Source organism: Carassius carassius, chromosome 25 (assembly GCF_963082965.1).
Source record: "Carassius carassius chromosome 25, fCarCar2.1, whole genome shotgun sequence".
NCBI lineage: Eukaryota > Metazoa > Chordata > Actinopteri > Cypriniformes > Cyprinidae > Carassius > Carassius carassius.
Genome location: NC_081779.1, coordinates 21,398,308 through 21,426,011, shown reverse-complemented (window position 1 = coordinate 21,426,011; position 27,704 = coordinate 21,398,308). Strand labels below are relative to the sequence as shown.

Here is a 27,704-nt window from a genome sequence, read left to right as displayed (position 1 = left end):
GGAATTATCAATCAAGAATTGAATGGATTGCAAAAAAAAAACAAAAAAACAGAGGAATCAATCCCAATAAGAATAGGAAAGTGTAGCATGAAAGTAAATATAAGGTCAGTTTTGATTTCATGTCAACTTTAAGGCTGAACTGTTTAAAGGGAAAGAAATCTAAAAGAAAGCCTGTAGAAAAAAGGCACCCAGCTCTTTATCATAGCTTCACATAAAAGCAGTAAATAGCCATACTTGTGACATATATGCTAAAGAATGTAATATGAGGACCAGACCATCACTGTACATTAATGTGCTCATTAGAGACAGAAAGCTGTTGATTTACTCAACACACAAGTGGTTAAATAAGTTTTTCTATCACTATTATGTTATGGAGCTCTTCATCATCAATTTGCTGTGATTGGGCCACAGGTGGATGAATGTGACACGGCCAGTGTGATCCATCATTTTTTCCTGTGGATGTTTTCCTGAATGCCCTGAGAGCGAGAGTGCTGAGAAGAAAGATCCCACTGCACCAATTAAACCACATCAAATCATCCAGAGTGTTTGTGATTGGCTGCTGGAGGGAGGATAATGGAGTTAGTGTGAAAATAAAGGAACCGAATACATAAGAGATGGAGAGATATTGAAGTGAAATATGGTAATGTCAGCCTTGCCAGAGACCTGCTCCTGGTTCGGAGCTGATAATGGCGGTGAGCTCAAAAAAACGCTCTTGCCTCTTTTTCACAATGCACCTTCCTGGTTTATTTCGGGTTTATGCAGGGTGGCAGGTTTCTCCTTATCTCAGTGAGTCTACACAGGAGCCAAAGACACTCCTGGTGGCGCAGCGTCTCTGGTTTTCCAGCTCACAGTGGTGTTGAGTCTTTCAGCTGAGGCAGCTGTGGATCGAAACTCAACAGCTCGCTCCAAACGGCTCAAGTTTTCAGTTCTGGAACCATCTTGTCCATTTCGTCCTCAAGTTTGTGTCAGTGTGCCAAACAGACAAGCACCAAAGAGTTCATGTTGGTCAATGGGAATACTAAAAGGTTATTTGATTGAGGATGAGAGGTGGGCTTCACAACTTCTGTGATTTGATGGCTTTCTTGTTTTGTCTCAGAGCACTTTGGGGAACACAAAACAAAATGAGAGTTAAATGAACATAGAAGGAAATCTAACTATTGCTTGCAAGGCAGTAAAAGAACAGTGTGTGCTTAGGACACTAAATGTGCATCTTATTGTCAGTCGGCTGCACACAGGTATCGATAGATGCACTATGTTCCAAAACCTAATGAAACTGCATAGGCAGCAGTTTAAGGCATCATGTAGATGTGAAACTGAAACAAAGACTGTTCCAAAAGGTGGGCGGGATAATTATATGAGCATCGCATGTATCCTTTGTGGACAAGAATACATTGTTGTGCATTGATGGGTAGTCCAATAAATCCAAAATGGCAGACAAAGTGAGAGAACTGTCCATTATAAGAATACTTATAATTCACTTAATACTGGGAAAGAATAGCTACAGATTGTTTAAAATGAATAAAAATAAACTATGTATTTTATTTTTTTTGTGTGTGATATGTTTATTAATGCTTATTAGAGCATTATGACATTATGCCTGGAAGACAGACCCATCTAAATTAACAATTCATTGTGCTAATAGATGTTAGGAACCAATGATCAATTGCAGGTAAGTATACAAATATCAATGACAACATTACTGTAAAGGTTGTTTTTTCAAACTTTAATCCAAAACTTATTAAAAGAATTTGTAAAATATAATAATTTATGTAATATATTGAGATGTAATATAAAAATATGTAAAATATACATTTAAGATGAATTGGATTAAATGTATACATACACTACCATTCATAAGTTTGGGGTCAGTAAGATTTTTTAAATATTTTTTTAAAGAAGTCTCTTATGCTCAACAAGGCTGCAATTATTTGATCATGTACTGTAAAACAGTATACAGTAAAAAACAGTAATATACAGAAATAGTATAACTTTTTATATAGTATTACTAATCTCTGTATTCTGTGTGAATATATTTTAAAATGTAATTTATTCCTATGATGCAAATCTGAATTTTCAGCATCATCACTCCAGTCTTCAGTATCACATGATCCTTCAGAAATCATTATTATAATATGCAGATTTTCTGCTGAAGAAACATTTCTGATTATTATCAGTGACAAAACGTTTTGCTGCTTCATGTTTTTGTGTAAAACATATATATATATATATATATATATATATATTTTTTTTTACATTTTTTTGTATAACTGTCACATTTGATTCTGAGTATTATTTAAAAAAAAAATAAAAGATTCTTATTGACCCCAATTTATTAAATCTTATACTAACACACACGCACACACACACACACATATATAGATAGATAGATAGATAGATAGATAGATAGATAGATAGATAGATATAGTATAATATGTATGTATTATCAAATTAGAAAGGTATAAAGAGAAACAAAACAAACAGAGATAGTACATATTAGACTGAATAGATTCTGGATATTAAGTGGTCCAGGCTGTATTTGGTTTGGTAGTTTAGAAAAAATCTGAATTACGTTGAGTAATACTAATTAATTAAACAAATGAATTAACATTTCCCATGTTTATAACCGTAACATCATCAAAAAAAATAAAAAATAATATTAATTAAACTACCAAACAACAAAAGATCAAACTTCATGTGATATTTTAGTATTTTCGATTCTGTCAAGCAAGCACACAAACAAGTGAACATACCTGTCCTGAGGCTAAAGCCTATTATTGCCACAGGGGAAGGCGTAATTAGACCTTGCTGCGCAGTAGTCCCCCCGTAGGGTGCTCTGGGGTACTACACTCTGACGAGTTCTTGGCTTTGTCCTTGTTATTGTTGGGCTCGTTGTCTTTGATGATGTCATACTGGCGACAGAACAGTGCTATCACACCTGTGCACAAACAGGCATGAGGAAGTGAGAGAGAACAACGAATTCAGAGAGTCGAAGTCGTATTGATGTATGGAACCTTGTCGAAAAAAGGAAAGGAAAAAATGAAATGATGGATGGCACCATGATTCTGTCCCAAATAGCATGCCAATTATAGCTGGACTAGTAAAAGGATGATGAGCTGTGCTGTGGCCATGAGTGTACAGAGTGCTAGAACTGTCCTGTTTGAATATTTATTCTCTAGACTTCTCAGAGATTTGATGTGGATTATAAAAAAGATAAGGAAGGCCTCTAAGACCCAATTATGACATTAGAAACATTATCTTCTTTTCTCTGCTCTACAAGAAAGGAAGGGTTTATGACCAAAGACTACAGATCTTGAAAACTGTAGAAGTAAAACTTGATGACATTTATATCAAATCCCTGTGTACCATCATTTGCATATGTACACACAAAGAGTTAGAAATGTCATAAAACTTGCAGAATGTGAAAGAATGAAATTAGATTTGAAATGTATTTTTCACTCAGAAATTATGGAAGCAGATTAGTCTCAAACATAATTCACGCAAAAAAACATGATTCACACATGCGTAGACAATTTTACATGCATGAAACCTAATTCACGTACACACAAAAAAATATCCACGTGCGTGAAAAAATAATATATTCACAAAAAGCAATTCACATGCGCAAAATACAATTATATACTCATAAAATACATTTCACAAATGCAAAACACAATTCGTAGATATACAACTGTGCACAAAAACCTTTGAATGTTTAAAATGTATGAGTGTATCCTTGCATTTGAATGTGCAAATCGTCATTCACATACGAATCGCCTTAGATATGTGTGTGTGTGTTTTTGAGACTTTCCTGGCAGCATAACACTCGTAACACAGAGCAGTCGTACTCTTTAGCCAATCAGATTTAAGCTTATCAATCGACCAATCAGTATCACGTGAGGGCGGGCCTACCTGCATGTTACATCATCAGCTTTCGACCAGTTCATGGCTGAGCAGAGGTAAGTGCAGTTTTATTGTTTCAGATTTCCAAGACGGATGATATATGAAGATGCAGACAACCAGTACTGTGATCTTACCATTTCTACTGTAATTCTTTATAAAAAGTCATGTTGCAAGCAATCCATTTTGACAGTTGTTTCAACAAGTGGTTGAAAGTGATGCATTGTTACTGTATTAATTTGTCTCCTGCGGACTATATGTACACGCTTTAGGAATAAAGCCTTGCTATGCATGCATTATTAAATGTTCTTGTAAGAATTAAAAGATTCAGACATAGTTCAATTTGTACACGTTTTATTAATTTGAAAGTTTCCGAATCATTTGGGAATAAATTATATAAAATGACTTGATCATGATTAATGTTCCTGTTACATATGATCATGAACTGAGTCTAAACTGTGAAGCACAATAGTCAGTACAGAGAAATATACGTCTCTTCAGGAGTTGTGAGATCCATTCAGAGTGTACTTTGCTTTTAAAGTATATAAATATAATTGCAATACATCAAGTGAAAAGTTAAAAAATGAATTGTGTTCAGTCCGGTCATCAGTAGACCTCTCTGTTAGGACATATAGGACAATAAGATTGTGTCCTGATATTTAAAGTACAAGAGGTGCAGACAGAGGATATGGGAAATTAAGTGATGGTATTTGAATAGAGTTTACTGAGTAACCTTAGTCGCATAATCTTAATTGCCTCTCTATGATAAGTACCTTTGTCTTATCAGCATAAAATCAGATTTGCCTATTTTACTAGGCAAAGTAAAATGAATGCTTCACAATATTGTCCTGTGAGACCTTAAGATGACAATAAAAACCTTATTTAAAAACCTTGACATTACAATACAGCATAAGGAAATTAATGTTGAATATATTGGTAACAGTCTACAATAAGGTGCAATACCTAGTTAACATTAGTTCATGTATTAAATAACCATGAGCAATACATTTGTTGCTGTGTTTGTTAATCTTTGTTAATGTTTGGTAAAAATACAGCTGTTCAGTGTTGGTTTGCAGTGCATTTACTAATGTTAACAAGATTTTAATGAAGTATTAGTAAATGTTAACATTAACAAAAAATAATAAAGGCTGTTCATGTGCAGTTCATTGTTAGTTCATGTTAACTAATGAAACTTTTTAATAAAGTTTTACCAATTAAGACATAAATACAAAAAAAGTATAAAAGAGAATATAAAGAAACAACATGAATTAAGATGTTCGTGACTGCTATCCAGATGTCACACCAAAGGTGAGTAGTCCTGAAAAATGCAGGGAAACAAGTGTTAATAATAATTTAACATCATACACAAATGGCAAAAAAACACTGGCTGCTCATTAAAATAGGTCTATTCACTATTTAAAGAACAATCTCGATGGGTATTGACCACAGATGATTGTTTTGCAATCATTAGCGTGATTGTAGCTGTGAGAGCTGTCTGTACCTTCAGCTAAAATACAACAAAACAAGCATCATTCTTCTTCATTTTTGACACGATATGGGACATCTGATTACAACAACACTTGCTTACATCAGTTAATAGTTCATAAACTATTGCTTCAACTGATCTCGAACTCTTTAACTTCAGTTAACACAGAAATGAACGATTTACTGCACTTACCTCTGCTCAGCCATGAACTGGTCGAAAGCTGATGACGTAACACGCAGGTAGGCCCGCCCTCACGTGATACTGATTGGTCGATTGATAAGCTTAAATCTGATTGGCTAAAGAGTACGACTGCTCTGTGTTATGAGTGTTATGCTGCCAGGAAAGTCTCAAAAACACACACACACACACATATCTAAGGCGATTCGTACGTGAATGACGATTTGCACATTCAAATGCAAGGATACACTCATACATTTTAAACATTCAAAGGTTTTTGTGCACAGTTGTATATCTACGAATTGTGTTTTGCATTTGTGAAATGCATTTTAGGAGTATATAATTGTATTTTGCGCATGTGAATTGCTTTTTGTGAATATATTTTTTTTTTCACGCACGTGGATATTTTTTGTGTGTACGTGAATTAGGTTTCATGCATGTAAAATTGTCTACGCATGTGTGAATCATGTTTTTTGCGTGAATTATATTTGAGACTAATCTGCTTCCATAAGAAATTGCTTGAAAGTTTCACAAAGACTCTGCAACAATTGCAAAGAAATGGCAAGTAATACATTTACCGTGATTACATTTTAAAGTAGAAACATTTTAAACTTTTATTTACAACTATATACAGTATATAAAATATATTCAAAAATGAATCAACTTTATTCTAAAATTTCAAAAGCAGTTGCGTGTGTGTGTGTGTGTGTGTGTGTGTGTGTGTGTGTGTGTGTATATATATATATATATATTAAACTTTATTATAAAACTTTACAAAAACTATAAATGTTTTGTGTTTTAGAAATGATGTATTCTATAGAATTGATTCTATGACCATCATATTTATTTATTTTTTTCTCATGACATATCAGTTAATCAAAGTATGAACACAAGAAATCACACTCAGTCTGACACTTTCAAATGGAATCAAATGTAGATGACTTTCTAATGTTGAAATACATTTGTGTGAATGTGTCAATGTGTCAACAGTAAGATGATTCTCACCGGGAAACTGCTTGATTGCTGGTCACGTTCTTACCTGCCCACATGACAAGAACCACCACGATGATAATGAGCTCTCCAGCCCTGAGCTGGGCGCCCTGGCCAACCTCCTCCATGGTCACTTCATCTGTGTGAAATCAAACAATCAAAGTTAATTCGCATATTTTCAAAACCAAACACATGCACAGCTCTGCAGTTATCAGTTTAATTCTTAAATTAGCCTCAAGAGAATATAAAGCCTAAAGTAAACATTCTTCGCTCATCATTTCAGAGTTGAGCTCTCCTCTCACTGGGACGAGACCTCGGGTCACTTTCTTGTCTGGAGATTGAAAGTGTTCAGTGATTAAGGCCTTGTTAGTTAAAAGAAACTGTATGCTGCGCTCTGCTCTGTGTTCAATGATTTAACCGCACTGGGAAAAGCAAAGTTCTTCAACATCCTGCTTATCTGAAGGGGCAGAAGCGCAGTGTTTCACAATGAGCGGTAGAAGTTACCCTCGTCTCTGTGTGCCTCTTCATTCTCTGAAGAAAACATCGATACCCTTCAGGGGAAACTGAAATGTTATTGGATGTCTCAGGCGTTTGAGTGCAGGGGAAAAGTTGGAGTATTTTTCAGCTCACCGTAGACATCAATACATGTCATGAGTCCAGTAAGAAAAACAACATGAAGCCACCCTGAAGCGGTGGAGAGGGGAGGCCCACGGAGGGAAAGATTAACTGTCTGTGTTTATTAGCCACTCTGGTATTTAGTGAAGTGTAATGGTGCTCGCTTGATTAATTAGAGTGTAACGTGAGCACTAATGCCTGATGATTAAACTGTTTTTTGTAAATGCTCCTGCTATCTAACTGACACACGCATCAGCTAAGAGTAAGCCATCCGTAAACCACTCTCTGCTGCGCACAAGCACATTTCTTCCCCTGATCCATCACAAATGACATTAGTGCAGAGTTCATTTTTATATACAGTGTGTTCCAAAACTTGGGAAAACGCTTCTATTACATTGTGAATAAATATGCATTATATTGTCACTATTACTATTTGTTTCTTTATTATTATTATTATTATTTAAAAATTGTGTTTAGTATGTTGCTAAAATAATGTAAGAACTTCTGACTTAGAAAGAGTTCAGAATATGAAATATTTTTTACTAATTTGACACTTTTCTTTGTTTAAAATGGTTCAAAATAGTAAAATGTGTTTCAGGTTTAAAATTGGATTTAGACTTTTTGGCCCACTGTGTGTTATATTATAATGTTTAACAGTATTTTAATAGAATATTGTATTTTAGTGATGCAAACCTATAAATGCTGTTTAGTAGATGATCAATATCATTTTTGTTCAAAATAAATAAACAAATAAATACGAAAATTAATATCTAGACAACAAGGCAAATGCATTCAAAAGGTATTTTTTATTTTTATTTTTTTAGAAATTACAAATTTTATTCAGCTAGGATGCATATTTTTTTTTCAAAAGTGACAGTAAAGACATCTATAATTATAATATAATCTATAATATATATATATATATATACACACATACACACACACACACACATTTCAAATGAAATGGTGTTCTTTAGAACTTACTGTTTATCTTTAAAAAGAATTACCGCAGCACACCTGTTTTCAACAATAATGTTAATAATCAGCAGAAAATCATCATATTACAATTATTTCTGAGTAATAACGTGACCTCTGGGGACTGGAGTAATGATGCTGAAAAATCAGTTTTGACATCACAGGAATAAATTACATTTGACAGTATATTCAAATAAAAAACAGTTATTGTATATTGGAAATATATTTAGCAATAATACAGTTTGTCCTGTATTTTTGTATCCAATAAATGCAGACTTTGTGAGAGACTTTTTAAAAAAACATTTACAAAATATTACTTACCCCAAACTTTTGAAATGAAGTGCAAATGATACGTGCACTACATTTATAATTTCTTTATCACATTTTATTTTTATTATTATAAATTTTGTATCATTCCTTCAAACCTAATCATGGTTCACTGTTTTTCAAAAACATGGATGTGAGGGAAGAAGAGGTATCGTCATTGGACATTTCACTGATGTCTGAGGTTACACCTCAGTGAAAACTCCTGTGTGGATCCTGTCCGACTCTAACCTGCATGACTGAGGATTTGACACCAAATGTCATCAGTACGGTCCAGTGCCAAAGACTGATGCTCACCCACAAAATGGCAAGCGTTTCTCCCCAGCAGATGTTTGTCCAAGTAAATAGGTCATCGAAATATATTATACAACAGAAAAAAGTGACTGTATTGTGTGTTGCTCTAGATAAGACAAGCTTCTAGTAACAGAAAAATGAACGGTAAAACTCACAAAAGTGAACACTTGATGGCCTGAATTATGACACAACACCATTTTTAGAGCGGTTGTATAACCACCTCCCCGCTGTGTGTGTGTGTGTCTTTTCCCCCCTCTCTGGAAGTGATTTTACAGTTAGTCAGCTTTCAAACTAAACTATTTTTTTAGCTGTACAAATGTTGAACCATGAATGTCTTTTATCAGTATTGTTTCTCTACATATAAGCCCCAGAATCTCAATTGAATATGTCTGATTTATCTTAAAATCTAAATTTTGTCATAATTTTCTCACACTTACGTCATTCTAAAAGTGTAAGACTGTTTCTTGTAATATAAAGAGACATTTTTTTATATAAAATAGGCCTACTCGGTATATGCAATTGCAATAAATAGATTTTGGGGATTTCAAGCTTCAAAAAGCAACATAAAAGTCATAATTGGGTCCATATATTTGTTAGCAGTCAGACGTTTTATAAGCTTGGTCCATCTATTCATTGAAAGATCTCACTTTATAGAATAAACTGTTTGTGAGTCAGACATAGCAATTTCGTAATTGAACATCTCACACAGAAGTACAGCTGTAGTCAAAAAAATTCAGTCAATAATACAATAAATTTAATTTCAGTACTCAGTGCCTGTACTCCTTATTCCAGCACTTCTCATGTTATTGCCCCCTTAGCGTGAATCACTTTGTTTCATTCCCTATTTGTAAGTCACTTTGGATAAAAGCATCTGCTATACGTGTTAAGCTTCAATCTGTTCATAACACAAAGCTATCATATGGCTTCAGAAGACTTGGAATATGGCATATACACTCATTTTATGATATTGTTATTGAGCTTTTTCCGTTTTTGGAGCTTGACAGCCCCAGTCCTCACTCACTGTCAATAAACTGTTAACTGATATTCCCGAAATTCCTTGCATGACTCTTGACATTTGAATGTACAAACCCGATTCCAAAAAAATTGTGAAACAGTAATGGAATAATGGAATAATTTACAAATCTCATAAACTTATATTTTATTCACAATAGAATATAGATAACATATCAAATGTTGAAAGTGAGACATTTTGAAATGTCATGCCAAATATTGGCTCATTTTGGATTTCATGAGAGCTACACAATCCAAAAAAGTTGGGACAGGTAACAAAAAGAGGCCGGAAAAAGTTAAATGTACATATAAGGAACAGCTGGAGGACCAATTTGCAACTTATTAGGTCAATTGGTAACATGGTTGGGTATAAAAAGAGCCTCTCAGAGTGGTAGTGTTTCTCTGAAGTCAAGATGGGCAGAGGATCACCAATTCCCCCAATGCTGCGGCGAAAAATAGTGGAGCAATATCAGAAAGGAGTTTCTCAGAGAAAAATTACAAAAATTTAAAGTTATCATCATCTACAGTGCATAATATCCAAAGATTCAGAGAATCTGGAACATTCTCTGTGTGTAAGGATCAAGGCTGGAAAATCATACTTGATGCCCGTGATCTTCGGGCCCTTATAGACGGCACTGCATCACATACAGGAATGCTACTGTAATAGAAATCACAACATGGGCTCAGGAATACATCCAGAAAACATTGTCAATGAACACAATCCACCGTGCCATTCGCTGTTGCAGGCTAAAACTCTATAGGTAAAAAAAGAAGCCATATCTAAACATGATCCAGAAGCGCAGCCGTTTTCTCTGGGCCAAGGCTCATTTAGAATGGACTGTGGTAAAGTGGAAAACTGTTCTGTGGTCAGACGAATCAAAATTTGAAGTTCTTTTTGGAAAACTGGGACGCCGTGTCATCCGGACTAAAGAGGACAAGGACAACCCAAGTTGTTATCAGCACTCAGTTCAGAAGCCTGCATCTCTGATGGTATGGGGTTGCATGAGTGCGTGTGGCATGGACAGCTTACACATCTGGAAAGGCACCATCAATGCTGAAAGGTATATCCAAGTTCTAGAACAACATATGCTTCCATCCAGACGTCGTCTCTTCCAGGGAAGACCTTGCATTTTCCAACATGACAATGCCAGACCACATACTGCATCAATTACAACATCATGGCTGTGTAGAAGAAGGTTCAGGGTACTGAAATGGCCAGCCTGCAGTCCAGATCTTTCACCCATAGAAAACATTTGGTGCATCATAAAGAGGAAGATGTAACAAAGAAGACCTAAGACAGTTTGATCAACTAGAAGCCTGTATTAGACAAGAATGGGACAACATTCCTATTCCTAAACTTGAGCAGCTTGTCTCCTCAGTCCCCAGTTTCAAGACAGGTGGGGGACTCCCAGTTCCACCAGACACAGAGGAGTTGGGGGACTTGTTGGCTGGGATTATTGAAAGTCAGCAACCCCTGGAAGGTATTCCAGATGATGACCATTTGGACAGTTCAGGTGAGGAATCTTTCAAAGACTCATTTGATAGGACACGTCTCATTTACAGTAACATGTGCTATCCCATCCAACATAATTAAATGCAAGTCATGTCTTGTAACAAAAATTATGTAATGACCTTTATTGTTGAAGTCAAATGTAATGCTACATTTTTTTTTTCCATACAAAGATGACCTGATCTTGACACAGGACTTGGGGGGGGGGGGGGGGGGGGGTGCAGGGAACAGTCAAGATGCTCAAATGAAGCCAGCAGCAGCCAGCACCAACATGCAGTAGCATCCAGTCTCCTGCAGTAGCATTAGTCAGCATCCAGCAGTCTCTAATCCAGGCAGCAGGTCAAGAGGGAAAAGGATGACCATTCATGAGAAACTTTCCATAGAGTTCCATGAACGTAAATTACAATATTTAAAAGAAGAACGTGAAGTCAAAATGAAAATTCTTCATCTTGAGTTGTCTATGAAAGAGAGAGACATGAAGCAGCAGCAGTGTCAATTGTCTTTGGAACAAAATCTGAGTTAAATAAATAATTTCCTGAATTTTTTACCTGTCTATGCCAATCATTTATGTATCACTCAAGGCTCATTTATGAGAAGTGCTGCAAAGCAAAAGCATCATCATCATCTTCAATATCAGGGTCTGGGCAGCCACACTGTTTAAGAAAATTATGAAACACTGCTGTTGCAATAATAACAATGCAGCACTTCCTAGGTTCAAACCGCAGTGTATTTCGGAGACACTGGAAACGATTCTTCCATACACCAAACATGCGCTCTATTAGCCCTCTAATGAGCATGTGAGCTTGGTTATAGCGCTGTTGCTCTGGTCTGACTGGATGGAGATAAGGGGTGAACAAGAAGTTTGTCTGTGCATACCCACTGTCACCAAGTAGTAAATTCCAGAGTGTTGTCTTGTTTCAAACTGACCGTACAAAGAGGAGTTGTGGAAAATCCTTGAGTCATGAGTTGAACTTTTCCAACGTGCAACAATATTGGAGAACTGCATAGTGGGAGTGCACACTCCTTGTACATTTATTGAAAACCAGTTTTTACGATTTCTGAATTCCTCAGCATCTGCTGTAAAGGGAAACCTGATGGGAATGTGGCAGCCATCGATACAACCAATGACTCCAGGGAAGTTTCCATATTCATAGAAATCTACCTTGTAGGTGGCCTGTTCAGCAGCATTTGGGAATTTGATGAAATCCTTTTTCAGTTCACATATATCACTGCAGACTTTGTGTACTATTTTGCACACTGTTGATTCACCTACACCACACAAATCCCCAGTTTCACGATGGAAGGTTCCACATGCCAAAAACCTTAAGGTAATTAATTAATATTTGTAAGGAAGGAGAAATAGGGGTGCCCCTGACTAAGTCACCTGAAAGCTTGGGCTGCAGCAAACCAATTATTTCTGTTGCATTTTCCTTTGACATACGGAAACGGTCAAGAAAATGTAAATCATCATAATCATTTAGTGGGTTGCTCCTGTCTTTCAGCAACCTTCTTTCTGGTCTTGGTGGTGGTCTCTGATTGTCGTTGAAATAGTCGAGGTAATCCATTTTTTTAATCTGAGGTTAAACCTGCTTCTGAGAAGGTTTAATTTAAGACTTCATTTAGATCTGAATTAGGTCTAATCCTACTTCTAGAAATCCGATTGTTTAAGTCTAGACTAGTGCAAGTCTGAGACTATTGTAATCCATGTGTGAGAAAGCTACTTCAATAAATCCAGTTTTAAAATGACATTTAGTCTACGACTTGGCTTAATAACCGTACGGGAAACCGGCCCTTGATTTGTCATCTTTGTTGTATTCTGAATAAAATATTGAAATTTGAAACTTTTTATTCACAATTTGTACAGTGTCCCAACCTTTTTGGAATCGGAATTGTATATATTTCTTAATAGTTTTTGTTATCAGTTATGTACATTTGAGTTTTATGTTACATCTACTGTTGTTTAATGTTTGTTGCATTATTTTAGTGTTGTGTATTACCATGTTGGTGTTTTGTGTTTGCATGAATGATTCTGTGCACCTTCTATAAAGTATATAGTATTAATATATATATATCAGTATATACTTCACTTTGTGGAAAAGCTACTTGCGATGAACTTTGATTCTTCCAAAATCATTAAGTAAAAACTACAGAATATTTTTTTACAGTGAAGATATAAATGTCAAAATTGCATTGTAGATATGCTAAATAATGTTCCAATTGCAGGATGTGAATTGCAAAATTTCCAAAATGGTACTATTTCAAATAATTTCCAGAACTATTATGGCATTTTGGACTATTATGTCCAAAAAACAAAAAAGTGCTGACTTACCTGGGCTTTTGGAGGCCAGTTTCTCTGACTCTTTGGGAGTGCGGAACAGAACAGGTTCACTCAGGGGGCTGGTACCGCTCATGCTAATGGACTGCACATGGACTATGTATTCTGTGTCCTCCTCCAAGTCCCACAATGCACATGAACGAGTGGTGGTGTTCACTTCCTGGATGAATCGCAGCATACGAACATCCTTTTTCTATAAAACATCAAAATTAATAAAAAAACTGACCTTGAGAGTGCTGATAATCTAAGGAGACGTGGTTGATGCCACAACCATTAAAGTCAATGTGAAATCAATATTTATCCTATTTACTTTTCTTATAAATGTTCCTAGTCTAGTTGTGAACAATTCATCAGTTTATGTTAATCTAAAGTAAAAAAAAACTGTCATTGCAATACTTCTTATACTCAGTAGGGAATACTTTACTATTTGGTTGACATCACTCTTCTTTTTCCTCTTCTTTTTCTCTCCCTTCCAATATTCAATGATCCATCCATTCATTTATGTATTTAGTCATTTTATTTTGTTTGGGAAGATAAAATAGGTAATTATCACTATTGAACAAATACATTTGAAAGGTGTTATTTTTTATCTTTAATTTTGACAATACTGCAAATTATCAGATATCTATTTTCGCTTGTTATTTAAATCTCTCATTTATCATTAAAACCAATTCCAGAACATGATCACTTTTATGTTTTATGTATTTAATAACTTCAAATAAATAAATTGCAAATGAAAAATGTCACCCCATGAAACCGGATATAACAAATATCTTATGAATCTTTAAATATTGTTTCTCTATCATTTCTCTCTGCGCTCTGTTTGTGCAAGCATAAATTAAAAAAAAATCATATCCAATGTAATAATACAGCTAATATTCTTCCCACTTCAAAGGCGGGTTATAAAAGTTAAAATCTAAAGACATACAAATTACCTTTTTGAAACAAAATAAACCATAGCTCAAACAAATATAATTTTAATTTTGGTGTGCATCACAGCACAGCTGATTAAGAAAATACATTTAATAAATAATATTCGCTTTAATTCTGATTCTGGAAAAAATCAGTGCTGGTACGATTAGATCTTAATACTGCGTTTGACACTGTCGATCATAACATACTTCTAGAGAGACTGGAAAACTGGGTCGGGCTTTCTGTTATGGCCCTCAAATGGTTCAGGTCAGGGAGAGGCTATTATGTGAGTCTAGGAGAGCATAAGTCTAAGTGGACGTCCATGACATGCAGATTCCCACAAGGCTCAATTCTTGCACCACTCTTGTTTAGCCTGTATATGCTCCCACTAAGTCAAATAATGAGAAAGAATCAAATGGCCTTTCAGAGCTATGCTGTTGATACCCAGATTTACCTAACCTCTCGCCATATCGCCAAATGACTACAGCCCCATTGACTTCCTCTGCCAAAGCATTGATGAAATTTAAAGTTGGATGTACCAGAACTTTCTTCAGTTAAACAAGGAAAAAACTGAAGTCACTGAAGTTCTCAAGGTGAATGCATACCTTGACTCTAGGGGTCAAACACCTAAAAATCAAGTCAGGAATCTTGGTGTGATTCTGGAGACAGACCTTAGTTTCAGTAGTCATGTCAAAGCAGTAACTAAATCAGCATACTATCATTTAAAAAACATTGCAAAAATTTGATGTTTTGTTTCCAGTCAAGACTTGGAGAAACTTGTTCATGCCTTCATCACCAGCAGGGTGGACTATTGTAATGGGCTCCTCACTGGCCTACCCAAAAAGACCATTAGACAGCTGCAGCTCATCCAGAACGCTGCTGCCAGGATTCTGACTAGAACCAGAAAATCTGAAAATATCACACCCGTCCTAAGGTTTTTACACTGGCTTTCAGTTGTATTTAGGATTGATTTTAAAGTACTTTTACTCATTTATAAATCACTCAATGGCCTAGGACCTAAATACATTGCAGATATGCTCACTGAATATAAACCTAGCAGACCACTCAGATCATTATGATCAAGTCAGTTAGAAATACCAAGGGTTCACACAAGACAAGGGGAGTCTGCTTTCAGTTATTATGCCGCCCACAGTAAATCCAGACTCAAAACTCATATGTTTAGCTGTGCATTTATTGAATGAGCATTGTGTGCACTAAAAATAGTGCTGTGAGCACAATTCATTCCTAGTGAATTCCCATAGTCGTAATAAGTGACCTAAGAAATTCACAAGGAGATATACAGTTAACAAACAAACACATTCATGCACACTGCAGAAACTGTCTCGCTCAGTTTGGTGACAAGCTGTAATGGCTTTGTACTCCAGCAGATGGTCACTGCAGTCCTTATTACGGAGGTCTCCACAGAGACTGCTTTCCTCAAATCTGCTCACACACACACACACACACACACAAACGCATGCATGCATAAAACATGTACAGAAAGCTCAAGGCCACCTAAAATATCAACAGCATGTGCCCTTGAAGAGAAAGTAGACAGAGACTAGATTGACACATAATCAACATGCTTACACTAGCATTCCTCCATGATATTGCCTCAATAAACTTGAGTTATGAGGTGATTTTGCCATGTTTTGCACATGTAAGGACTCAAAATGGACTATAAACTGGTTCAATACCTGCTGGGTGATGGCAAACCCAATGACTGGGTCTCCCTCCAGAATGTCCCATGTCACTATCGCTGAGTTCCCCTGCAGTGCTTTGATGGTCACATTGAGTGGAGCAGATAAACTGTCTGAGGATGACACATATAACAGACAGAAAGACATAAAAGGTGCTGATGTGACATTCTACAAGACCTCTCACACACTCTTTCATGATACCAAAAAAAAAATTATAATTATAATAAAAACATTAAAACTGCAGAAAATGTGCTTGCCTGTGTGTTGCATGTACTCTCTTCATGGGAACTTCAAAGTTTATGCTTGTTAATTTATAATAATGAAATTGAAAAAAAAAAGGTTTTTGATTGTTGAAATGATTCTTCTTTTGTAACTCTTCATTGTGTATGATAACAACTTAATTTCTTAGTCTACTGCTGAAAAACAAAACAAAACAAAAAAAAAACATATAAAAGCACTCAGAAAGATTTCACATTTTGTCACATTTTACCTGCTACTTTTAGCTTTACTGCAAGCAGAATGGAACAGTTAAAGTAGTTTTTGATAACTGAATAAACCATTTTATTCAACCATTTATCAGAAAAAGCAAGGAGTAAAATCTCCAGTTGATAAACAGTATATATAAAAGAAACAAATAATATGTTTACAATGTAAAGGTGACCCTGCCCGAATAGTCGACGATTCAATGCTTCGATTCAAGGAGACTGATTCAACTATCCAATCTCACAGTCGAATATTCGCGGGGTGTTAGTATTATGCCATTTTGACTATAAATGTCTGATTTTATATAGAACTACTGGTTTTCTCCCAATAAGTTAATATACAGCCTATTATGATAAAGCTGTAAATAAGAATCTGAAAAGAAAGAAGCTTCAAATAAATGTTAAAAGTGCGTGAATACTGTGAATCCAACCACCCCTAAAGATTTATGTTTCACTTTCCCTAATCCGTGACTAACAGAGAAGCATCTTGGAGGCAGGGATTTAAAACTTAACAAGACTCAAATTTACACAGGCAGAGACTGGACTTTTTTCGATCAAGAAGGGTACAAGTGATTTCAAAACATTTCAAATGGTTTATATATATCGTGGACATATTATTTCCACGATTATTATTTGCATGGGAAGTCGTGGCCTAATGGTTAGAGAGTTGGACTCATAACCCTAAGGTTGCGTGTTCGACTCTTGTACTGGCAGGGATTGTAGGTGGGGGGCGTAAATGTGTAGTGCTCTCTCCCACCTTCAATACCATGACTGAGGTGCCCTTGAGCAAAACACTGAACCCCAAACTGTTCCCTGGGTGCTACAGCAAAAAAAAAAATGGCTGCCCACTGCTCTGGGTGTGTGTTCATGGTTGTGTGTGTGTTCACTTTGTATGGGATAAATGGAGAGTACTAATTCTGAGTATGGGTCACCATACTTGGCCACATGTCACATCACTTTCACTTATTTACCTGATATAAGATACATTTGGTTGAGTCAAGTGCTTCATTGTAGTACTATGATGACAAACAACAATGCAGAATATTAAAAACTATGACTGGGACTGTCATACACATACCATTATAATAAAACGCTGGTAATTTTTTTGAGTTTAGCTGCCATGTTTCGGAACGTTGTTGCGTGAAGAACGCATCCACAAAATGAGTTAATTCAGAGCCGTGCAGACACATTCATGTGCATTCAGGCCCTTTTTGCAGATAGCCTATAAGTCCTAATATTAACGTTATGTTGTATAAATAACGAAGCGTATCCTATGTGATGAGTTTAATCCCATTTATTAAAAACGTGCTATCAAATGCGTCACTCTACTGGTCATCTTCAGCACGTGCAGCTCAAAACAGAAATGCAGAACATTATTAACTTCTGTCATACAGGCTAACTTTACAATGAGAGCACTATTGAAAAAAAAAGAAAAAAAAATTATTTCACTGATGTTTAGTGTTAACTATCTTTAAATCAAACCATTATTTACCCCAGTTGTATCTGCCATGCGTTCGTTACTGATTTTCCCTTTGTGTTAACACCAGTAATTATGACGAATCACGATTAGAAAATTCCTATTTGACTATGAAAATTCTTAGTCGGGAACACCCCTAATACAATGTAGCTTTATATAATTTATAGAGAGAGAGATCAGACATGTTTCAAACACAAGCTGGTTGGTATTCTGCAGCCAATTAGATTGCTTGCTCAGCATTTAAACAGTCTGGTTCAGTGTTCGCTGTAAGCTGGTCCTGACGTAGCATACCTTCCACCTCCACCAGCACCACCTGTCTAGATATTTATGCAGCAGCAGAATGTATTACATGCTCACTGAAGTGAGTCTATCGACAGCATCAAGTCCAAACTTTCTCTGCTGCAGCAGTGTACGTAGTAGATCTAGTCTGTAGAGAACAAATACATAAACATTGTCATATCCATTACTTTCTAAAATTGTTCTAAGAGTTGTCATGCTTAAAACATAAAAGTATTTTTTTTCTATATGTTTGAACACAATAGACTACCATACACAAGTTAATTGCCTGTATAAAGTACACAGAATGTACACATATACTGAACTAAAATTACAATATTAATTTCATATTATCCTTACAACTTATTTCCAGTTCATGTATTGGTAAAGTGTTTCTATACAGTCACTTGAATTCACAATATTACACCCAAGCAGAACTACATAGCCATGACATTCTTATTAAGATACTCTCATGCATGTTTTTAATAAATTATGAATTATACAGTTCCATATAGAACACAAACAGTTATTTTTTTACCCCAAATGGTTAATTCTGTCTTCTCTATTTTGTCATTCTCTGCATTCTTTTTCTAATGCCGAAATGAACAGTGCGGTTTGGCTGATGGAAATGCCCTGATGCTTGGCTTCATGTTTGCTCTAAATCAATATTTCCACTGCTCTTTACTTTTATTTACTGTGTGGGAGCTTTTAGATTGTTATCTGAACCAGTCTCTTTGTCTTTGATGGTCTATCAAACAAAGAAAATGGCCTGGCACTGCCTAGAGTACACAAAGCCAGTCGCCGTTTGGACATTGGGCTTTTTTCATGAATTAAATGGAAATGTTTTGCAGCGGAGACATCAGAAGTTGTGTCATCACTTGTCAGAATGATAATATGCTTTTACATAAATAGGAGGTGTACAGGTCTAATCATCAGTAATGTTTGTTGACTACAGAGTGAAATGGTTGTCTGCTCAATGCCATCCATCACAATGTAACAAATTCAAAGCCTACAGATGGGAAATAATGTATTTAAAGGGGATGACAGACACAGAAAGCCAGTCATCCCTGAGGATACAATATGTCTCCCACTGGGCAGGATGTGTTTGGAACAGTCATACATTACACTTTAAAGAGGGGAGTAATATAACATGCATTCAGAAACATGCCTCTGTAGTTTTTTGATGCTTCACATCCCAGAATTCATCGTTCATGAAATCTTGCTGTGCAAAAGGTTAGTTTGCCCCCAAATTTTAATTATGTCATAATGTTGTTTTGAACCGCTTAAACCACTTCTCCATATAGAACACAAAACGTCATTTTTTTCGTACAATGAAAGCATACTACCACCAAAGCAAAATTAATGCACTGTGCTATATTTCACATCTTTGCCATGTTGTTATTGTAAACTAAAACTATTAAAAAGTGTTTTTGTTATTTGAAATAAACTGAAATAAAAGAAAGATGAAAACTTAAACTGAAAAAAAAAACAGTTTGGGAACAAATTGAAATTAGAAACATTTAAGTGTTAAAATTATTAAAAAGTAGAACTGAAACAAAAATAATTAAAGCTAAATAGAAATTAAATTAACAAAAATGACAAAAGCATTGACAAAATTACTAAAATTTTAATTTAGAATGAAATACCAAATCAAATTAAAATATTAATAAATCCTCTAATAGTAAAGTATATAAATAATACATTGTTTATTTTAAGTCAGACAATAACTTGTTTTAAATTTTCTTATTCTAGTTTAAAGCTACTATAATCAAGCCACTTGTACACATTTGTACAAATAATTAGCCTTTTATTTGGATATTTTCTAAGTTTTCAACACCAGGGCTTCACCTAATGCTCTCTGGTGATGCCTTTCAACTTAAATTACCCTCTTAAAAATGAATAAGGTCAAGCTGCCTCAAACACATTTGTTACCACCACTGAAGAATTGAGGTTTCAGACATGATGTTAACACATACAGTACATTAATGTAACCCTAGACGGGCTGAAGATGTTCATTCAGTCTTTCTGGATCCCATCGGTTGGTAATGGCTCCACTCATGAGATTCATGTTCTATAGGTCCTTGGCTTGCAGCCAGACACCAAACCTAAAGTGTATTAGTCTGTCTGCGGAGACAAACGTGATTTGAATGTATGGACTCTCAGGGCATTCAATCTCGCCATGAGCACTGCTTAGGAATACTGTCTCTTGGAAAAGTTCATGTGATTCATTTTTCAAACTGTCAAACCGACTCACAATCACATTTGCTAGTCACCCTTGTGGGAAGCATGAGCGTTCTGGTTCCTTTGTGTCTGAGGGGTGTGCAGTCAGGTTGGCATCCGGTGATACTCATTTTCTAGACCCGCAACCATGATTTAGGGAGCCCAGGTTATGAGGTGAATCTTCTGGCTTGGCTTGACTGCATCCACGGTCCCTGGACATGGCCCTCGTTAATATGTAGCTTAGCACTGCAGGAAGCCTTGGAGGGATATTTATTGGTTTACATTTTGGTCAGGAGCTGAGGCTCTGTCACATTATAAAGAGTAACCTGAAGCTCGTTTGATGGGAAGAGGTTGTGCCATTTTGTTTCAGAGTAAATGCAATATTTTTTGAGTAGAGAAAAATATTCTGTGTGTGTTTGTATGAGGCCGTCAGGTGCTGCAATTTTTCAAAATCAAATCATGAGTCTGAATTTGATCAAAAAATGATTATGGTGCAGCACAAACCAATTACACATTACTGATTTAATAACATTGCATTGCCAAAACATGCCAAAAACAGGCAAATTATACATGTCCCATCATTAAAGATGAAGTATGTAATTTCTCATAACATTTCTTCTTACTCTAAATGTTAAAAACACTTAAGTTGCTTAATATTTTTGTGGATACTGTGATATATTGTATTTTTAGATTAGAATGTTGAATATAAAAGTAAAAAGTACAGCATTTATTTAAAATAGAAATCTTTTGTAACAATGTAGAAGTTTTTATTCTGATTCTGAATGCATCCTTAAAGGGATAGTTCACCCAAAAATCATAATTATGTTATTAATAACTCACCCTCATGTCGTTCCAAACCAGTAAGACCTCAATTTATCCTCAGAACACAGTTTAAGATATTTTAGATTTAGTCCGAGAGCTCTCAGTCCCTCCATTGAAGCTGTGTGTACGGTATACTGTCCATGTCCAGAAAGGTAAGAAAAACATCTTCAAAGTAGTCCATGTGACATCAGAGGGTCAGTTAGAATATTTTGAAGCATCGATAATACATTTTGGTCCAAAAATAGCAAAAACTACGACTTTATTCAGCATTGTCTTCTCTTCCGTGTCTGTTGTGAGAGAGAGTTCAAAACAAAGCAGTTTGTGATATCCGGTTCGCGAATGAATCATTCGATGTAACCGGATCTTTTTGAACCAGTTCACCAAATCGAACTGAATCATTTTAAACGGTTCATGTCTCCAATAAGCATTCATCCACAAATGACTTAAGCTGTTAACTTTTTTAATGTGGCTGACACTCCCTCTGAGTTCAAACAAACCAATATCCCGGAGTAATGCATGCACTCAAACAGTACACTGACTGAACTGATGTGAAGAGAGAGATGAAAACCGAGCCGAGCCAGATAATGGCTCATTCACGAGTCAAGAACCGGTTGCATCGGTTTTCGATCGGACAGTTCGATTCAATAAATCGGTTGAAGAATTCTAAAAACACAGAAAGGTTCCTGTGAGAGTTAGCTAATTGAAAATATCATTAGCTCAGCATAAAAAAATAATAGAAGTCAAAGAAATAGCCACACCGTGAGAGGTAAAAATGTGAAAAAGGGAAACTAGCAGCTTAGACCAATGTTCCATTATTTCCTTGACCTCCAAGATTATTTCTTACTGTAGAGTAATTTAGCAAAGCTCTTAGGATTAGGAAAAACTGAGTCTCTGATTAACAATTCAATGATGTCAGAGATGACAGGATGCAGTTTTTCCTGAAGTTTGTAAGCGGTTTCACAGCTCAAGCTGACCTCTAGACTGGGAATATTACACCCTTGCGATTCAAATCCCAGTCTCTGATCCAGAGACCCATGGACTGCCTTCAACTCAAGAGGAAGTGATGCAAACAGCTTCCCTCCAGCATCTAATAACATCTTAGCTTGGAGTGTGTGCACTACCTGACCTCACAATATTTAGTGTGTGAGTAATATCAGCTAGTGAGTATCCACCATCATAAAGTTTGTGTTTAATTAGTGCTTTTAATTCAACTTGTTAATTTTGTGTGAATAATTCTAAAAAGTAAAATTAATGACATTTATTGAAACCTTATATGACCCAAACAAACAAACAAAAAACTACTGTATGAATGGCAGATTTTACAGAAATGCATTGCCCATTTGAAAATATATATTCCGGTCAAATTTATATAATAGAATAAATGCTTAATGTATTTGAATGAAGTCTGTCATTGTCACCAAGACTGCATTTATTTATATAAAGTAAAAAGTAATACGTTAACATATTGAAAATTGAAAATGATGGTTTTCTAATAAATAAATAATTCCATAAACCAAGGACACTGTACTCACAAGTGACATTTAAAAGGTTTATAATTTTACCAAAAATGTATATTTCAAATATATGCTGTTAATTTGAACTTTATATTGATCAATGTATCCTGACAAAAATGTTCTTTTTTTTTAACTTTTTTAAACATTGATAACAATAACACCCATTACTAATCAATCAGCATATTAAAATAATTTTTGAAAGCTCATGTGACACTGTACACTAGAGTAATGATGCTGAAAATTCAGCTTAACATCACAGTAATAAATTACATTTCAACATATATTAAAATCTAAAAGTTATTTCACTATATTACTATTATATTACTATTTTAAACAATATTACTGTTTTTACTGTAACTTTGATGAAAGGAACACAGCCTTGCTGAGCATAAGAGATTTCTTTAAAAGACATTAAAAAGATCAATATATATTGGGCATTTGTCTCTTTCATTAGTTTCATTATCCTTGATTCTTCAGCAAATATCAGTGAGTGAAACTGTAAAATACATTAACCACTTCACCACAGTTCCAACCGTCTGAGCAAATCAGGCTTCATGTGCTTCACCAAACTACATTTATACACATATGTCAAACGATATGTTGATGTCTCTTTTTGCTTATCTATTTAAGTATCATCAGCCTTAAAGGTACAGGATGTAGGACCTGCCACTAGAGGGCGCACTACCAAAACAATAACAATCACGTGGTTTGATGACGCTAAGAAGGAGCATCGAATGATTGGATTTGTTGTCTTCTTCCCAACCGCTGACGGCCATCAAACAGACGGAAAGATAAATCATGGATTTATCGCGAGTTTAACGATTTGCGCGAGTAGATTACATACAAAGTCAATGCAAAGACGCAATCAGACTATGGATCAGGCGCGTCCTCCCGCGGGTCTAGAGACGGGATGCCCTGCATTTGGCGTGTATGCCCCATAATACTAATCTTGTTGATCGTTATAATAGCATAGGTTTTCTGTAAAGATACGAATCAAAACAACTCACCGGTCGAGTAAAACACAAGCGAGATCGGCATCTCTTTCTAGTTGAAGTTTGTCATGAAGCTACTTCCGTATTTGTCCACGACACTGTTGTCATGTGGTTTCTACGTCAGTAAAGGCTGTAACAAAGGGTCATTACTAACGTCATTGACAGGCGACTGCACTGCCCCGTGTCACTGTTCAGAATGGGAATTTTCTCATGATTTACAAGTAGTTGAAAACATTAGAGATATTGTTAGTAATTAGCTGGATAAAATATATAACACTAGCCTAGTGATTTTTGGATATTTTACTGCAAATATCTTACAAATTATACCTTTAATGTCAAATCTTTTATCAGTTAATTAGAAACTTATGCGATTTAATCATGATTCACTCAACAATCTTATGCAATTAACATTTTGATTGACTGACATCCCTAATGCTTAAAAAACAAAATCTTGTACAGATAAACTAATAGATTTGCTCTAATATGCAATGCACAGGAGTGATTTGCCCCATTGAACAACATCAGACTCATTAAATATTCAGTGTCCTCCTGTAGCTTTGATGAGATGCCTGACACTGTCAGATGATACAAACATGAGAGCGAGGAGCCAGGAACTCCACGTTGCACATTGCGGGGGCACCTCTGCCTTTCATCACAGGCGTCATAACAAAACATACCAGGCCTGTAATAAGACCATATACAGCCTCTAAAGTTGATCAGTTATTCTCTGACATACTTGTTTCACCTGCTTCCTCTGTTGCTTCTTTGTTTGAAACTGTGTTCTTTTCATAATGGTGAGGAAATGTCACTTCCTCACTTCATTAATATTCCTCCGTCCTGCATCACTGCCAGAGCCTCAGTATAAAGATGTATTGGCAGAGGCTTTGTCGCCTCTCTAGAAAAGCTGAGTGAAAATGGTTCGGTGTGCTTTGTTTGTGTGTATTGTCAGCCGTGGATGTCTTTTACAGTTAATCTGTACATAATGTTACACATCAACAGCCACTACACCGTAATCACGTAGCACACGCTGCACTCTTATTTCCACAAACAGACAGGTATGTTTACACTTCATAAATGTCTTGACAGATATATAGCTATCATTTATGATACACTTCTATTTTTGCATCATTATATATTGTGTAATTAATATTATAATTCTCAGATTGCCAAACAGGTGTTGCTGATGTAGACTGTTTCAGCAGACTGCCCTCCTTCACCAAACAACTGTAATGAAATCACAGGTGACTTCCTCTAGTAAGCCTTACATTTAGGTCTTGTCAGTTTCTCAACGTCTGTTATTACCGATGCACCAATTTATCATCCGATTAATTGAATTTTCTGTTGATCATTTAAAAACAGCTAATGAGCTGAACAAATTATGTCTTGTCAATCAAACAAGGGGCGGAAAAAGCATTTGCTGAAACTCGCTCAGTGTATAAAATGTCTCTGGCTTGGGTGAAATGACTGCAGAATTGCAATTTGCAACATAAGTTTTTGTCAATAATATTACATACAGAATGCAAGCAACAAAACATTCAATGCTCACATGATTATATCATCAACAAATCTACTCACAATATACAATAATCACAATAATAGTGGTGCATATTTGGTGTTACAGATTCACATATACGCTGAAGAAAGGTAACATGAAAATCATAATATCTCAATTTAATTGCTTTATTCAATACAAAAAATATCAATTTAAATACATTTATACCACCAAATTTACTTTAAATGGGTTATATCAGGTATAGAAATAGCCTAGCTCTAGCGACAATTGCAGGTTACCATTTGTGCAGTGTAGCAAGCAGCACGACATTAGCAAATTTAAAGTAATTTCTAATTACTGCTGATATATAGTACCTTTTTTCTCTAACATTTTTTTTTGTTAATTTTTATTTTTTTATTACGTGATGCACTCATTTTCATGCCACTACAAACAAAAGTAAAACTTAAAGCACACATATAGTATGGGGATCAAACTGCTGAAAACTTGCTCAATATAATGAATATTTACATTAACATTGTGCCATTGCGTTCCATATGCTTTGTGATGCTTTTGTTTCTGTGTTTTCTGTTAAAACTGGCACTAGTTTTAATAAAGAGAAGAATGTGCATTAAACGTTGTAGTCATCAGATTGTCGACCATAGTTATTTCTTTCCAAGCTGTTTAATTAATTAATAAAACAAGATAACAGAAAAGGCTGAACAATCCAAAAAAAAAAACTAAAAAATTATATTGCCATCAACCTAATATTGTTATCTGCATATACATCTCTGTATTGATGAAACCAGGTAATATTTTCAGGTTTGCAAACGAATACAAATAATCAAATGCATGATTCTCTGGATATCCAGGCCAGAGAAAACGCATTCTAGCATCGAATATAGATGATATGTTGCTTTGAAAGGATCAATTAGTGGAGAAAGACAAACGCAAATACGATTGAAGGAGATCGCTTTGTGACGTTGACAATCATTATTCTGCTCTAGTTATTTAGCTGTTCTAGTTATCAGATCGTTTCCCATTTAACAAATTCAGTACCCTACTATAAATGTGTTCGCGTCCAGACACATTAACCAGAATCCCATGTCCTAAAATGATCTATTGCATTCAGACTGTCATTTCTGTCTGGCGACCAGGTTTCTACTGTCTCTGTGAACAGAATCATTAGGATCACAGGAATTGTTCACAGCATCTACATGCAGTTTGGATGAACAGTGGAAAGCCACGAGCGTCTTGTGCTTCCCAACAGAGGGCTGAACAGGTAGTAGCGCATCATTTATTCATCTCATACCCGCAACCTGTCTGTTCTCTGCCAATGTGAAACATATCAGAATGCATTGCACTTTCTAGTTAAAAGATAAATCCGTTGCATTTCTGTTCATGCATGCAAAAATAGTGTAAATTGTTTCATGTCTCTTTCTATATCGTTTGAAAAAAGCCCAATAATAACCATTCCTTACAAAATGACATTCCTTACAAAATGAGTACAATCACGCAAACTTACCGGCATTAACCGAGGACACGGAGATATAAGCCAAAAACAACAATAACAGCGCAGCGCACGAGCCTTTAATTCTCCACATCCTTCTAGGAATTCTTTACATTCTGTTCGGAAGACGTTGAATCCCATTTACTCGCAATATTTTTAAACTTATGAGACGGCGACTATGTGTTTAACATTTGCGACTGATTGCCGTTTTTATTCCTGCATCAGTCCAGAAGAGCACTGGATCTAAACTCTGTACTTGCCGCAGAAAGTCGACTGGAAAGGACTGCGTGAGTCCATTGGATGGCAAATGTCATCATCACCAATGGGACATTATGAATACTTCCTCCAGGGGGCGCTCGGTGGCTCACTAAATCGAGTCCTCTATTTAAACGCACTCAAATTTAAATTGGGTTTCAAGAGCATTTCAACGCCAAAAAGCATAATGGATTAAATCTAGTATTATAACTCTGGCGTATAAACTATAATTCAGTTACAGCAATATTTGTATAAAGGCTAAATAAAATACTATTTTCTGTAATCACGAACGCCTGTGATTCGCCAGATCTATCAGCGTTGAGAAAAGTAACAGGCACCACGTGACCACACTGTCCAAGTTCCAGAGGTGATCTGGACAATAATCCACACCCGAATAAAGACCTTCTTCATAAAAGAAAAAGAACTGGAATTGAAGAATAA

General features: G+C 35.7%; 1 protein-coding gene across 3 annotated transcripts; it reads right to left on the bottom strand.

Moving 5' to 3' along the window:
* LOC132104404 (fibronectin type III domain-containing protein 5-like) lies at positions 1-27,292 on the bottom strand. Of its 3 annotated transcripts, none has more exons than XM_059509851.1 (6): positions 27,024-27,292; positions 16,224-16,339; positions 13,609-13,807; positions 6,600-6,689; positions 2,751-2,935; positions 1-1,100 (listed from the first exon to the last, which is right to left on the bottom strand). In XM_059509851.1, the coding sequence occupies exons 1-5, from the start codon at positions 27,100-27,102 to the stop codon at positions 2,796-2,798; spliced, it is 624 nt and encodes a 207-aa protein (XP_059365834.1). In that variant the 5' UTR covers positions 27,103-27,292; the 3' UTR covers positions 1-1,100; positions 2,751-2,795. The 3 variants fall into 3 exon arrangements, with proteins under 3 accessions (XP_059365834.1, XP_059365835.1, XP_059365836.1); XM_059509852.1 differs by lacking the exon at positions 27,024-27,292 and adding an exon at positions 24,025-24,152; XM_059509853.1 differs by lacking the exon at positions 1-1,100 and having other exon boundaries at positions 2,775-2,935; positions 6,566-6,689.
* Positions 27,293-27,704: the final 412 nt, after the last annotated feature.

Coding starts and splice junctions, on each gene's coding strand:
- LOC132104404 (XM_059509851.1), bottom strand. CDS start 27,102: ATGTGGAGAATTAAAGGCTCGTGCGCTGCGCTGTTATTGTTGTTTTTG. Junction 16,340..27,023: donor CGTGTCCTCGGTTAATGCCG/GTAAGTTTGCGT, acceptor TGTCATCCTCAG/ACAGTTTATCTGCTCCACTC. Junction 6,690..13,608: donor ACTGGCCTCCAAAAGCCCAG/GTAAGTCAGCAC, acceptor GATTTCACACAG/ATGAAGTGACCATGGAGGAG.